The sequence below is a fragment of the Oncorhynchus tshawytscha genome, unplaced genomic scaffold (assembly GCF_018296145.1).
Source record: "Oncorhynchus tshawytscha isolate Ot180627B unplaced genomic scaffold, Otsh_v2.0 Un_contig_4047_pilon_pilon, whole genome shotgun sequence".
Lineage (NCBI taxonomy): Eukaryota > Metazoa > Chordata > Actinopteri > Salmoniformes > Salmonidae > Oncorhynchus > Oncorhynchus tshawytscha.
Window position 1 is genome coordinate 110001 of NW_024609572.1, and position 12500 is coordinate 122500.

General features: G+C 45.2%; 1 protein-coding gene across 1 annotated transcript in view; it reads left to right on the plus strand.

Annotated features, from left to right (window-relative positions):
• LOC112242009 (annexin A5-like) overlaps positions 1-12500 on the plus strand; it is a 38509-nt gene that overhangs the window by 16553 nt on the left and 9456 nt on the right. Inside the window, exons 3-9 of the mRNA XM_042315978.1 lie at positions 1897-1981; positions 2072-2166; positions 2403-2516; positions 2601-2691; positions 2793-2872; positions 6099-6149; positions 11290-11383. Coding sequence (XP_042171912.1) covers positions 1897-1981; positions 2072-2166; positions 2403-2516; positions 2601-2691; positions 2793-2872; positions 6099-6149; positions 11290-11383 — 610 coding nt within the window. The remainder of the gene's footprint in view (positions 1-1896; positions 1982-2071; positions 2167-2402; positions 2517-2600; positions 2692-2792; positions 2873-6098; positions 6150-11289; positions 11384-12500) is intronic.

Here is a 12500-nt window from a genome sequence, read left to right on the forward strand (position 1 = left end):
CTCCAGACCAGAGGCAGTAGATGACCAGGGATGTTCTCTGTTTAGTGAGTCCTCCAGACCAGAGGCAGTAGGGATGACCAGGGATGTTCTCTGTTTAGTGAGTCCTCCAGATCAGAGGCAGTAGGGATGACCAGGGACGTTCTCTGTTTAGTGAGTCCTCCAGATCAGAGGCAGTAGGGATGACCAGGGACGTTCTCTGTTTAGTGAGTCCTCCAGACCAGAGGCAGTAGGGATGACCAGGGACGTTCTCTGTTTAGTGAGTCCTCCAGACCAGAGGCAGTAGGGATGACCAGGGACGTTCTCTGTTTAGTGAGTCCTCCAGACCAGAGGCAGTAGGGATGACCAGGGATGTTCTCTGTTTAGTGAGTCCTCCAGACCAGAGGCAGTAGGGATGACCAGGGACGTTCTCTGTTTAGTGAGTCCTCCAGACCAGAGGCAGTAGGGATGACCAGGGACGTTCTCTGTTTAGTGAGTCCTCCAGATCAGAGGCAGTAGGGATGACCAGGGACGTTCTCTGTTTAGTGAGTCCTCCAGATCAGAGGCAGTAGGGATGACCAGGGACGTTCTCTGTTTAGTGAGTCCTCCAGATCAGAGGCAGTAGGGATGACCAGGGATGTTCTCTTGACGAGAGTGAATTAGACCATGTTCCTGTCCTGATAAGCATTCAAAATGTAACTAGTACTTTTGGGTGTCAGGGACAATGGAAGGAGTAAAAAGTATATTATTTTCTTTAGGGATGTAGGAAAGTAAAAGTTGTCAAAAATATAAATAGTATAGATACTCAAATGACTTAAGTAGTATTTTTTTTCTTAAGTACTTTACACCACTGGGTATTTCTGTTGTTGATTTATATTACATTTGTACAAATTCCTAAAAACCTGTTTTTGTTTTTTCATTATGGAGTCCTGTGTGGAGATTTGAATGTCATCCGTTTTAGAATAAGGCTGAAACGTAACAACATGGGAGAAAGTCAAGGGGTCTGAATAGTTTCTGAATGGCCTGGATTATAAACAATATGAACTGGGCCTGTTTTGGTTCCTTCCTGTCTGTCTGCTCTGCACCTCTCCTGTTGGTCTCACTAGCCTCTCCATTACAATCCAATCAGCTGCTGTGTGTGGAGGATGTTGTTTTGGTTCCTTCCTGTCTGTCTGCTCTGCACCTCTCCTGTTGGTCCCACTAGCCTCTCCATTACAATCCAATCAGCTGCTGTGTGTGGAGGATGTTTTTGGGCTCTGACAGACAGAATCCTGGACTCTGTTGTGTTCCCCTCCCTAAACAACAATGTTCCCAAAACCACCAGCTAACAACACTGACCTTAGACTGCACTACCTCACACACACTTCTCCTGTTAGCTGAGGGGGGGAGCCAGTCGTGTGTGTGTGTGTGTTATATATATAAGTATTCCCAGTCATGTGAAATCCATAGATTGGGACTTAATTTATTTCAATTGACTGATTTCTTTATATGAACTGCGTTTTTATATATTTGTTCAGTATACATTACCCACAGTCCTCTCTGGTCTACCCTGAACCACATTACCCACAGTCCTCTCTGGTCTACCCTGAACTGCATTACCCACAGTCCTCTCTGGTCTACCCTGAACTGCATTACCCACAGTCCTCTCTGGTCTACCCTGAACTGCATTACCCACAGTCATCGCTGGTCTACCCTGAACTACATTACCCACAGTCCTCTCTGGTCTACCCTGAACTGCATTACCCACAGTCCTCTCTGGTCTACCCTGAACTACATTACCCACAGTCCTCTCTGGTCTACCCTGAACTACATTACCCACAGTCATCGCTGGTCTACCCTGAACTACATTACCCACAGTCCTCTCTGGTCTATCCTGAACTACATTACCCACAGTCCTCCTATGTGTCTGTTCTCTGATAGGCTGGTCGAGGCAGTGTGAGAGCCAGTGGAAACTTCAACGCCAACCAAGATGCAGAGATACTCTACAAGGCCATGAAGGGACTGGGTCAGTGGTGTGTGTGGTCTGAATGTGATGCAAAGTGAGGGAGTAACCATGGCACCAAAGATTTGACTATGGTGTTTGTTGTTACCATAGGAACCGATGAGGATTCCATCATGAAGTTGTTGACGTCTCGTAGCAACAGCCAGAGACAGCAGATCAAAGCTGCATACAAGACCCTGCATGGCAAGGTCAGAACACAACCACAATATAACCACAATACAACCACAACCACAACCACAATATAACCACAATACAACCGCAACCACAATACAACCACAACCACAATACAACCACAATACAACCACAACACCCTGAAATGACATCTGTGACCCTGTGCATATGAACAATAAACTCATCTAAGGTAATCTACAACCTTAACACAATCCTTTTTCTCTCTCTCTCTCTCGTGTCCTCCTCTCTCCAGGACCTGGTAGGTGATCTGCAGGGTGAACTGGGGGGAACGTTTGAGACTCTGGTAGTGGCTCTAATGACTCCGCCCATCCTCTACGATGTGACATCACTACGGAACGCCATCAAGGTATTTGACCCAGGACTAGTGATGTCATATCCTGTGAGTGATGGTGTGATGTCATAGTGACTGTGTGTTGATGTCACGGTGTAGGGGGCGGGGACCGATGAGAAGGTGCTGATTGAGATCCTGTCTTCTAGAACGGCCCAGCAGATTAAGGACATCACTGCTGCCTACCGCCAGGGTAACACACAGACACACACACACACACTGCTGCCTACCGCCAGGGTAACACACACACACACACTGACTCACTAATTGTGTGTGTGTGTGTTCGTGTTCCAGAGTTTGATGCAGACCTAGAGGAGGATGTAACAGGAGACACGTCAGGTCACTTCAGGAGACTGCTGGTCATCCTGCTACAGGTGAGGGGTCAGAGGTCAGGGGAACATAGATCTGGTATATATAGATGTGTGGGACATAGATCTGTACGAGCCAAAAGTTTGGACACCTACTCATTCCAGGGTTTTTCTTAATTTTTTACTAATTTCTACATTGTAGAATAATAGTGAAGACATCAGAACTATGAAATAACATATGGAATCATGTAGTAACTAAAAACTAAACAAATAAATATATTTGAGATTCTTCAGCCCTTTGCTTTGATGACAGCTTTGCACACTCTTGGCATTCTCTCAACCAGCTTCACCTGGAATGCTTTTCCAACAGTCTTGAAGGAGTTCCCACATATGCTGAGCACTTGTTGGCTGCTTTTCCTTCACACTGCGGTCCAATTCATCCCAAACCAACTCAATTTGGTTGAGGTCGGGTGATTGTGGAGGCCAGGTCATCTGATGCAGCACTCCATAATTCTCCTTCCTGGTAATATAGACCTTACACAGCCTGGATGTGTGTTGGGTCATTGTCCTGTTGAAAAACAAATGATAATCCCACTAAGCGCAAACCAGATGGGACGGCGTATTGCTGCAGAATGCTTCGGTAGCCATGCTGGTTAAGAGTCCCTTGAATTCTAAATAAATCAAAGACCGTGTCACCAGCAAAGCACCCCCACACCATCACATCACCTCCTCCATGCTTCACGGTGGGAACCATGGAGATAATCCGTTCACCTTATCTGCCTCTCAAAAAGCACTTGGATCCAAAAATCTCAAATTTGAACTCCTCAGACCAAAGGACAGATTTCCACCGGTCTAATGTCCATTGCTCGTGTTTCTTGGCCCAATCAAGTCTCTTCTTCTTATTGGTGTCCTTTAGTAGTGGTTTCTTTGCTGCAATTAGACCATGAAGGCCTGATTCATGCAATCTCCTCTGAACAGTTGATGTTGAGACGTGTCTGTTACTTGAACTCTGTGAAGCATTTATTTGGGCTGCAATCTGAGGCTGGTAACTAATGAACTTATCCTCTGCAGCAGAGGTAACTCTGGGTCTTCCTTTCCTGTGGCGGTCCTCATGAGAGCCAGTTCCATCATAGCGCTTGATGGTTTTTGCGACTGCACTTGAAACTTTCGAAGTTCTTGAAATGTTCCGGATTGACTGACCTTCATGTCTTAAAGTAATGATGGACTGTCATTTCTCTTTGCTTATTTGAGCTGTTCTTGCCATAATATGGACTTGGTCTTGTACCAAATAGGGCTATCTTCTGTTTACCCCCCCACCTTGTCACAACACAACTGATTGGCTCAAACACATTAAAAAGGAAAGGAATTCCACAAATTAACTTTTAAGAAGGCACACCTGTTAATTAAAATGCATTCCAGGTGACTACCTCATGAAGCTGGTTGAGAGAATGCCAAGAGTGTGCAAAGCTGTCATGAAGGCAAAGGGTGGCTACTTTGAAGAATCTCAAATATTAAATCTAATCTTTTGATTTGTTTAACACTTTGAATGAGTAGGTGTGTACAAACCTTTGCCTGGTACTGTAGATGTGTAGGACATAGATCTGACATGTGGGATATAGATGTGTGGGACATACAGTGCCTTGCGAAAGTATTCGGCCCCCTTGAACTTTGCGACCTTTTGCCACATTTCAGGCTTCAAACATAAAGATATAAAACTATTTTTTTGTGAAGAATCAACAACAAGTGGGACACAATCATGAAGTGGAACGACATTTATTGGATATTTCAAACTTTTTTAACAAATCAAAAACTGAAAAATTGGGCGTGCAAAATTATTCAGCCCCCTTAAGTTAATACTTTGTAGCGCCACCTTTTGCTGCGATTACAGCTGTAAGTCGCTTGGGGTATGTCTCTATCAGTTTTGCACATCGAGAGACTGAAATTTTTTCCCATTCCTCCTTGCAAAACAGCTCGAGCTCAGTGAGGTTGGATGGAGAGCATTTGTGAACAGCAGTTTTCAGTTCTTTCCACAGATTCTCGATTGGATTCAGGTCTGGACTTTGACTTGGCCATTCTAACACCTGGATATGTTTATTTTTGAACCATTCCATTGTAGATTTTGCTTTATGTTTTGGATCATTGTCTTGTTGGAAGACAAATCTCCGTCCCAGTCTCAGGTCTTTTGCAGACTCCATCAGGTTTTCTTCCAGAATGGTCCTGTATTTGGCTCCATCCATCTTCCCATCAATTTTAATCATCTTCCCTGTCCCTGCTGAAGAAAAGCAGGCCCAAACCATGATGCTGCCACCACCATGTTTGACAGTGGGGATGGTGTGTTCAGGGTGATGAGCTGTGTTGCTTTTACGCCAAACATAACGTTTTGCATTGTTGCCAAAAAGTTCAATTTTGGTTATATCTGACCAGAGCACCTTCTTCCACATGTTTGGTGTGTCTCCCAGGTGGCTTGTGGCAAACTTTAAATGACACTTTTTATGGATATCTTTAAGAAATGGCTTTCTTCTTGCCACTCTTCCATAAAGGCCAGATTTGTGCAATATACGACTGATTGTTGTCCTATGGACAGAGTCTCCCACCTCAGCTGTAGATCTCTGCAGTTCATCCAGAGTGATCATGGGCCTCTTGGCTGCATCTCTGATCAGTCTTCTCCTTGTATGATCTGAAAGTTTAGAGGGACGGCCAGGTCTTGGTAGATTTGCAGTGGTCTGATACTCCTTCCATTTCAATATTATCGCTTGCACAGTGCTCCTTGGGATGTTTAAAGCTTGGGAAATCTTTTTGTATCCAAATCCGGCTTTAAACTTCTTCACAACAGTATCTCGGACCTGCCTGGTGTGTTCCTTGTTCTTCATGATGCTCTCTGCGCTTTTAACGGACCTCTGAGACTATCACAGTGCAGGTGCATTTATACGGAGACTTGATTACACACAGGTGGATTGTATTTATCATCATTAGTCATTTAGGTCAACATTGGATCATTCAGAGATCCTCACTGAACTTCTGGAGAGTTTGCTGCACTGAAAGTAAAGGGGCTGAATAATTTTGCACACCCAATTTTTCAGTTTTTGATTTGTTAAAAAAGTTTGAAATATCCAATAAATGTCGTTCCACTTCATGATTGTGTCCCACTTGTTGTTGATTCTTCACAAAAAAATACAGTTTTATATCTTTATGTTTGAAGCCTGAAATGTGACAAAAGGTCGCAAAGTTCAAGGGGGCCGAATACTTTCGCAAGGCACTGTAGATCTGACAGATGTGCTCTCTCTCCTCTCAGGCCAGCAGACAGAAGGGGGTACAGGAGGGGAACATAGAGGCTGACGCACAGGTAAGAGAGTGTGTGTGTGAGTGTGAGAGAATCACATGTGTATCTCTGAAATATGTGATAGTAATCAGATTTACTGCTCAGTCACAATGACTTCTTTGACTTGTGTTCTGCTCAGGGGTGTGTGACAAAGTGTCTGTGTCACAGCCACCCCTTGTGTAAGCGTGTGTGTGTTGGTGTGTGAGAGAGACACAGAAGATGTGTTGATAGTGATACCCAGTGTTGAATGCTGCCATCTAGTGGTCATATTGAAGGACTGTCATGTACAGAATGATGTGTATTTACAACAGGTGGTGGTATACAGAATCAAACCAAAATCCAGAAAGAAAATCAGCAAAACTCCAATGAAGGTTTCTTACCAGTTCAGTAGGACAGTTCAATAAAACAGGTTTCTTACCAGTTCAGTAGGACAGTTCAATAAAACAGGTTTCTTACCAGTTCAATACAACAGGTTTCATACCAGTTCAGTAGGACAGTTCAATACAACAGGTTTCATACCAGTTCAATACAACAGGTTTCATACCAGTTCAATAAAACAGGTTTCTTACCAGTTCAATACAACAGGTTTCATACCAGTTCAATACAACAGGTTTCTTACCAGTTCAGTAGGACAGTTCAATAAAACAGGTTTCTTACCAGTTCAATACAATAGGTTTCTTAATGTCAAAGTGGAAGAAAAATTCAAACATTTATAAAAAATAGTATGAAATATAAAACACTAATACAGAGAATTAGGAAAGTATTCAGACATCTTGACTTTTTCCACATTTTGTTACCTTACAGCCTTGTTGTTTTTCCCCTCAATCTACACACAGTACCCCATAATGACAGCACAATACCCCATAATGACAGCACAATACCCCATAATGACAGCACAATACCCCATAATGACAGCACAATACCCCATAATGACATCACAATACCCCATAATGACATCACAATACCCCATAATGACAGCACAATACCCCATAAGGACAGCACAATACCCCATAATGACCCCATGACAGCACAATACCCCATAATGACATCACAATACCCCATAATGACAGCACAATACCCCATAATGACCCATAATGACAGCACAATACCCCATAATGACAGCACACCCCATAATGACATCACAATACCCCATAATGACAGCACAATACCCCATAATGACATCACAATACCCCATAATGACATCACAATACCCCATAATGACACCCCATAATGACAGCACAATACCCCCCCATAATGACATCACAATACCCCATAATGACATCACACATAATGACATCACCCCATAATGACATCACAATACCCCATAATGACATGACACAATACCCCATAATGACATCACAATACCCCATAATGACATCACAATACCCCATAATGACATCACAATACCCCATAATGACATCACAATACCCCATAATGACATCACAATACCCCATAATGACATCACCCCATAATGACATCACAATACCCCATAATGACATGACATCACAATACCCCATAATGACATCACAATACCCCATAATGACATCACAATACCCCATAATGACATAATGACATCACACATAATGACATCACAATACCCCATAATGACATCACAATACCCCATAATGACATCACAATACCCCATAATGACATCACAATACCCCATAATGACATCACAATACCCCATAATGACATGACACAATACCCCATAATGACATCACAATACCCCATAATGACATCACAATACCCCATAATGACATCACAATACCCCATAATGACATCACAATACCCCATAATGACATCACAATACCCCATAATGACAAAGCAAAAACAGGTTTTTAGACATTTTTGCAAATGTATAAAAAATAATGGGAACATCACATTTACACAAGTATTCAGACCCCTTTACTCAGTACTTTATTTAAGCACCTTTGGCAGCGATTACAGCCTCCAGTCAACTTTGCAAACCTGTATTTTGGGGAGTTTCTCCCATTCTTCTCTGCAGATCCTCTCAAGCTCTGTCAGGTTGGATGGAGAGCATCGCTGCACAGCTATTTTCAGGTCTCTCCAGAGATGTTCCATCGGGTTCAAGTCCGGGCTCTGGCTGGGCCACTCAAGGACATTCAGAGACTTGTTCCGAAGCCACTCCTGCCTTGTCTTGGCTGTGTGCTTAGGGTCGTTGTCCTGTTGGAAGGTGAACCTTCACCCCAGTCTGAGGTCCTGAGCGCTCTGGAGCAGGTTTTCATCAAGGATCTCTCTGTACTTTGCTCCGTTATTCTTTGCCTCCATCCTGACTAGTCTCCCAGTCCCTGCCGCTGATAACATCCCCACAGCATGATGCTGCCACCACCACCATGCTTCATCGTAGAGATGGTGTCAGGTTTCCTCCAGATGTGACGCTTGGCATTCAGGCCAAAGAGATCAATCTTGGTTTCATCAGACCAGAGAATCTTGTTTCGCATGGTCTGAGAGTCCTTTACGTGCCTTTTGGCAAACTCCAAGTGGGCTGTCATGTGCCTTTTTAATAGGAGTGGCTTCCGTCTGGCCACTCTACCACGAAGACCTGTAGAGATGGTTGTCCTTCTGGAAGGTTCTCTCATCTCCTCAGAGGAACTCTGGAGCTCTGTCAGAGTGGCCATCATGTGCTTGGTCACCTCCCTGACCAAGGCCCTTCTCCCCTGATAGCTCAGTTTGGCCGGGTGGCCAGCACTAAGAAGAGTCTTGGTGGTTCCAAACTTCTTCCATTTAAGAATGATGGAGGCCACTGTGTTCTTGGGGACCTTCAATGCTGCAGAAATGTTTTGGTACCCTTCCCCAGATCTGTGCCTCGACACAATCCTGTCTCCGATTCCTTCGACCTCATTGCTTGGTTTTTGCTCTGACATGCACTGTCAACTGTGGGACCTTATATAGACAGGTGTGTGCCTTTCCAAATCATGTCCAATCAATTGAATTTACCACAGGTGGACTCCAATCAAATCGTAGAAACATCAAGGATGATCAATGGAAACAGGATGAGGATGAGTTCAACAGGATGAGTTCAATTTCGAGTCTCATAGCAAAGGGTCTGAATACTTATGTAAATGTATTTCTGTTTTTTATTTGTAATAAACATTTCTAAACTGTTTTTTTCGCTTTGTCATTATGGGGTATTGTGATGTCATTACGGGGTATTGTGATGTCATTACGGGGTATTGTGATGTCATTACGGGGTATTGTGATGTCATTACGGGGTATTGTGATGTCATTACGGGGTATTGTGATGTCATTACGGGGTATTGTGATGTCATTACGGGGTATTGTGATGTCATAATGGGGTATTGTGATGTCATTACGGGTATTGTGATGTCATTACGGGTATTGTGATGTCATTACGGGTATTGTGATGTCATTACGGGGTATTGTGATGTCATTACGGGGTATTGTGATGTCATTACGGGGTATTGTGATGTCATTACGGGTATTGTGATGTCATGTCATTACGGGTATTGTGATGTCATTACGGGGTATTGTGATGTCATTACGGGGTATTGTGATGTCATTACGGGGTATTGTGATGTCATTACGGGGTATTGTGATGTCATTACGGGGTATTGTGTCTAGATTGCTGATTTTTTTTAAATGTAATATATTTTCGAATTAGGCTGTAAAGTAACAAAATGTGCAAAAGTCAAGGGGTCTGAATACTTTCCGAAGGCACTGTATATCTTGATTAGATAATTATTCAGCCCCCTGAGATAATTATTCAGCCCCACCTGTTAGAAACACCGTTGGCAGCAAATACAGCTGTTAATATTTCTGGGTACAACTCACACCTGAGTAAGGGATTGTACAATATTTGCCCATTTATTCTTTAAAAAATTATTCAAGCACTGACAAGTTGGTTGTTGATTATTGCTAGACAATCATTTTCAAGTCTTGCCATAGACTTACTTTGGATTGAAACTCTAACTAGGCCACTCCGGAACATTCACTGTCTTCTTGGTAAGCACCTCCAGTGCAGATTTGGCCTTGTGTTTTAGGTTATTGTCCTTCTGAAAGGTGAATTAATGTCCCAGTGTCTGTTGGAAAGCAGACTGAACCAGGTTTTCCTCGAGGATTTTGCCTGTGCTAAGCTGTATTTCATTTATTTTTATCCTAAAAACTCCCTAGTCTTTGCCGATGACAAGCAGACCCTTAACATGATGCAGCCACCACCATGCTTGGAAATATGAAGAGTGGTACTCAGTGATGTGTTGTGTTGCTTTTGCCCCAAACATAACGCTTTGTGACAAAAAGTTAATGTCTTTGAATTTTTTTGCAGTTTTACTTTAGTGCCTTGTTGCAAACAGGATGCGTGTTTTGGAATATTTTTTATTCTGTACAGGCTTCCTCCTTTTCATTCTGTCATTTAGGTCAGTATTGTGGAGTAACTACAATGTTGTTGATCCATCCTCAGTTTTCTCCTATCACAGTTATTAAACTCTGTAACTGTTTTAAAGTCACCATTGGCCTCATGGTTAAATCTCTGGGAGGTTTCCTTCCTCTCCGGCAACTGAGTTAGGAAGGACGCCTGTATCTTTGTAGTGACTGGGAGTATTGATACACCACCCAAAGTGTAATTAATAAATTCACCATGCTCAAAGTGATTTTCAGCATCTGCTTTTTTAAAAACATTTTTACCCATCTACCAATAGGAGCCCTTCTTTGCAAGGCATTGGAAAACCTCTCTGGTTTTTGTTGTTTTTGTGGTTGAATCTGTGCTTGAAATGATCTACTCGCTTGAGGGACCTTACAATTATCTGTATGTGTGGAGATGAGGCAGTCATTAAAATAGCATGTTAAACACTATTATTGCACACAGAATGAGTCCATGACACTTATCATGTGATGTTATACATATTTTTGCTCCTGAAGTTATTTAGGAGTTGAATACATATTGAATACAAGGGGTGGACACCTTCGACTGAATTTTTTCAGTTTTTCATTTATGATTAATTTCAAAAAAATGTTCTACAAACAAAATTCTACTTTGACATTATGGGGTAATGTGAGAACTGGGTTTTTAAACTAACAGTTTATGTAGAGACCAAACATTTGTGATTGTGACGACAACAACAGCTGTAGAGCTTCATACAGCATGTCAGTTCTTTGACTGACTGTGGTGTGTGGTGTGTGTGTGTAGACTTTGTTCACTGCAGGAGAGAAGAATTATGGGACCGACGAAGACCAGTTCATCACCATCCTGGGGAACAGGAGCGCTGAACACCTGAGGAGAGGTGGGAGGGGGGGGGGGGTGAACACCCGAGGAGAGGTGGGGGGAGGGGGGGTGAACACCCGAGGAGAGGTGGGGGGGGTGAACACCCGAGGGAGTGGGGGGGGTGAACACCCGAGGAGAGGTGGGGGGGTGAACACCCGAGGAGAGGTGGGTGGGGGGGTGAACACCCGAGGAGAGGGGGGGGGGTGAACACCCGAGGAGAGGTGTGGGGGGGGTGAACACCCGAGGAGGTGGGGGGTGAACACCGAGGAGAGGGGGGGGGTGAACACCCGAGGAGAGGTGTGGGGGGGGTGAACACCCGAGGGAGGGTGTGGGGGGGGGAACACCCGAGGAGAGGTGTGGGGGGGGTGAACACCCGAGGAGAGGTGTGGGGGGTGAACACCCGAGGAGAGGTGTGTGGGGGGGGTTGAACACCCGAGGAGAGGTGTGGGGGGGGTGAACACCCGAGGAGAGGTGTGTGGGGGGGTGAACACCGGGAGGAGAGGTGTGGGGGGGGTGAACACCCGAGGAGAGGTGTGGGGGGGGTGAAACACCCGAGGGAGGTGTGGGGGGTGAACACCCGAGGAGAGGGGGGGGTGAACACCCGAGGAGAGGTGTGGGGGGGGGGTGAACCACCCGAGGAGAGGTGTGTGGGGGGGTGAACACCCGAGGAGAGGTGGGGGGGTGAACAGAGGTGTGGGGGGGGTGAACACCCGAGGAGAGGTGGGGGGGGGAACACCCGAGGAGAGGTGTGTGGGGGGGGTGAACACCCGAGGAGAGGTGTGTGGGGGGGGTGAACACCCGAGGAGAGGTGGGGGGGTGAACACCCGAGGAGAGGTGTGGGGGGGGTGAACACCCGAGGAGAGGTGTGTGGGGGGGTGAACACCCGAGGAGAGGTGTGGGGGGTGAACACCCGAGGAGAGGTGTGGGGGGGGTGAACACCCGAGGAGAGGTGTGGGGGGGGTGAACACCCGAGGAGAGGTGTGGGGGGGGTGAACACCCGAGGAGAGGTGTGGGGGGGGTGAACACCCGAGGAGAGGTGTGGGGGGGGGTGAACACCCGAGGAGGGTGGGGGGGGTGAACACCCGAGGAGAGGTGTGGGGGGGGTGAACACCCGAGGAGAGGTGTGGGGGGGTGAA